The 2,924-nt window shown below is 53.2% G+C and overlaps 1 protein-coding gene across 2 annotated transcripts in view; it reads left to right on the top strand.

Moving 5' to 3' along the window:
* Nucleotides 1-2,924, top strand: part of MYH6 (myosin heavy chain 6) — a 29,356-nt gene that overhangs the window by 3,167 nt on the left and 23,265 nt on the right. For both annotated transcript variants that reach the window (XM_064292316.1, XM_064292315.1), the window contains 7 exons: nt 42-185; nt 500-656; nt 739-766; nt 1,066-1,177; nt 1,495-1,587; nt 2,215-2,278; nt 2,556-2,654. In XM_064292316.1, coding sequence (XP_064148386.1) covers nt 42-185; nt 500-656; nt 739-766; nt 1,066-1,177; nt 1,495-1,587; nt 2,215-2,278; nt 2,556-2,654 — 697 coding nt within the window. The remainder of the gene's footprint in view (nt 1-41; nt 186-499; nt 657-738; nt 767-1,065; nt 1,178-1,494; nt 1,588-2,214; nt 2,279-2,555; nt 2,655-2,924) is intronic.

The following is a 2,924-nucleotide window of genomic DNA, read 5'->3' as shown; positions in this document are numbered from 1 at the left end:
GCGTGGCCATCCCTGCTCAACTGCCCATGCACCCTCCCTAGACAGTGACAGTGAAGGAGGACCAGGTGTTGCAGCAGAACCCGCCCAAGTTCGACAAGATAGAGGACATGGCCATGCTGACCTTCCTGCATGAGCCTGCCGTGCTCTTCAACCTCAAGGAGCGCTATGCAGCCTGGATGATCTATGTGAGTGGCTCCTGCATGCTGCAGGGGGCCCCCAGCCCCAGTAGGCCCAGGGGACTAGCAAGGGGAGGCTGGGTTTCTAAAGGGGCTGGAGAGGTTGCTGACCGATGGCCAAGTAGTTGGAGGCAGATCCCAGATGGGAATCTAAGCTTCTTCCCCCACTTCTGGGCCCTGGGGTTTCTGTTCAGCCCCCACACCCTCACCTGCCCCTAGTCATCTGTAGAAAGGGTCAAGCTGGGATGTTCAGAGAGTCCCCTGCCTTTCCCGGGTTCTCCCCACCAACCTCTCATGCCCAACCCTGACTTCTTCTGCTCCAGACCTACTCAGGGCTTTTCTGTGTCACCGTCAACCCCTATAAGTGGCTGCCAGTGTACAATGCTGAGGTGGTGGCTGCCTACCGGGGCAAGAAGAGGAGTGAGGCACCACCCCACATCTTCTCCATCTCTGACAACGCCTATCAGTACATGCTGACGGGTGAGCCTCGCAACCCCTGACCTGTTCCCCAATGCCCACCTGGGCCCTCAGCCCTGACGCCATTGCCTCTCCTCTTTTCCAGATCGGGAAAACCAGTCCATCCTCATTACGTGAGTGAGCATCATCCACCCACAGGGGACATGGGGTGGAGTGGGGAGCCCAGGCTGATTCCTGGGGGTGCAGGTAGGAGGGAAAGCGTTAAGGCTGTGATTGTAAGGAGTGTGGGTAGCTGAGCTTTCACTAGAGGCGTGACAGAGTGAGGAAGATGATGCAGGAATTCTGTAGGATGCTAGGCTCAGCTGGGGGAGTTTAGATGGCTGGGACTCTGAGCGGAGGAGTGCAGGAGTGTTGCCTTCTGAAGAGAGAACAGCAGGATTGCTGAGTTCTGGTCGGTTCCTGTTGCCTCCAGCGGAGAATCCGGGGCTGGGAAGACTGTGAACACAAAACGTGTCATCCAGTACTTTGCCAGCATCGCAGCCATAGGAGACCGTGGCAAGAAGGACAACGCTAATGCAAACAAGGTGCTCCTGTGGGCCACGGGCTCGGCAGAAAGAGAGTCTGGGGGGGCAGGCTGACCCAAGTTACCGCTAGCCCTGCCCTGAGCAACAATGGGGACAGCACCACTGAGCGGGCCTCTTGAGAGTCAGCCCAGTGCTGAAGACCTTCCTGGCAAGAGACACACAATCTGAGGACCACATATAGCCCTTTGCAGCCACAGACCCATTGCAGTTCATCCACTCTCACCCCATCTACCAGGGCCAGATTAGCCTCCCTGTCTTCCTCACCACCACCTGGAGGTGGGTGGGGGATGAACCCTGTGGTTCTGCTCCCTGCACAGGGCACCCTGGAGGACCAGATCATCCAAGCCAACCCGGCCCTGGAGGCCTTCGGCAACGCTAAGACTGTCCGGAATGACAACTCCTCCCGATTTGTGAGTTTTTTAAAAAAAAAAAAAAAAATTTTTTTTTTTTTTTTTTTTTTTGACCAGCTCAGCTGACAGCCAGCCTCATCTGGCCTTGACAAAAGCAGGGGGCTTTTTTGCCAACAGTCACCACACCCTGTCGTGTCAGCAGAAGTACACACACACACACACACACACGCATACATACCCTCCAAGCCCTCCCCAGCTGAGCTTGGCTTCCTCAATTCTGGGAACCCCAAGAAGGAGATCAGAGCCACCACAGCTGTTTCATAGCCAAGTGGTAGAGCCGATTTTGACCACATTTTAGATTTTTCTCTTTCACTTCTGAAGAGGGAAAAGAGCCCTCATCTATGGAACAGGGGTAATACCCTCTACCTTGAAGGCAGTTAGGAGAATTACATGAGGTGATATTAGAGGTACCCACAGGAGGCATTCTGTACATGCTGATCGCATACTGTTGTTTCCACTCATTGATCGCTGGGTAGTATGTGGGATGAACATCCTTTCCCCTGAGACACCAAATAGGCCATTTACACTTCCAAAATCCTTCAGGGCATTCTGTGTTGAGTTGAGATTAGGATCTCCATTCTGTCCCTTCTGCCTAGTTCCCTCATTCTTTGTTCCATCCACGCCCAGGGAAAATTCATCAGGATTCACTTTGGAGCCACTGGAAAGTTGGCTTCTGCGGACATAGAAACCTGTGAGTACTGTGGAGGGGCGCCCTGCATCACCACCCCCTGGGTCCTCCACCTCTGCTCTTTCCCATCTGGGCAGTCCTACCTCATCATTTCCCTCCACCTTTTTTCTTTGTCTACATTTGCCTCTTGGCTTTAGCATCTTTTTTTTCTTTAAATAATATCTTTTCCCTTGGCTCTGTCTACCTTGCTGTAGGAGCCTTTCTCCCCTGTTTGCCATTCTTTTGCTGAATCTACTCTTTCTTCCCTTACCTGCCTTCCTACCCTCCTCTCCTACCTCAGATCTCTTGGAGAAATCCCGAGTGATCTTCCAGCTGAAGGCGGAGAGGAACTACCACATCTTCTACCAGATCCTGTCCAACAAGAAACCAGAGCTACTGGGTGAGTCCGACCTGATGCCCCTCCTGGCCCCTACTGTCCTGCCCTCCCCAGTGGCTCACACTCACTCTCCCTGCCTTCATGGCTTTCTCTTCCTTCCCCACTTCGGACTCACCTGCATCTTCTCCGGCCTTCCCATTCCACTATCCCACATCTTACTCTCTCTCACTTCATTTCTTTCCACTCTTTCCTTTTCATATTTCTTCTCTCCTCCCTTGTTGGTTTTCTACTTTTCTTTATTTGCCTCCCCGTTTTCCTGTCTCACTCCCCCAC

The sequence above is a fragment of the Loxodonta africana genome, chromosome 10 (assembly GCF_030014295.1).
Source record: "Loxodonta africana isolate mLoxAfr1 chromosome 10, mLoxAfr1.hap2, whole genome shotgun sequence".
Classification (NCBI taxonomy): Eukaryota; Metazoa; Chordata; class Mammalia; order Proboscidea; family Elephantidae; genus Loxodonta; species Loxodonta africana.
Note: the sequence above shows the minus strand (reverse complement) of the source record. Positions and strands in the feature narration are given on the sequence as shown.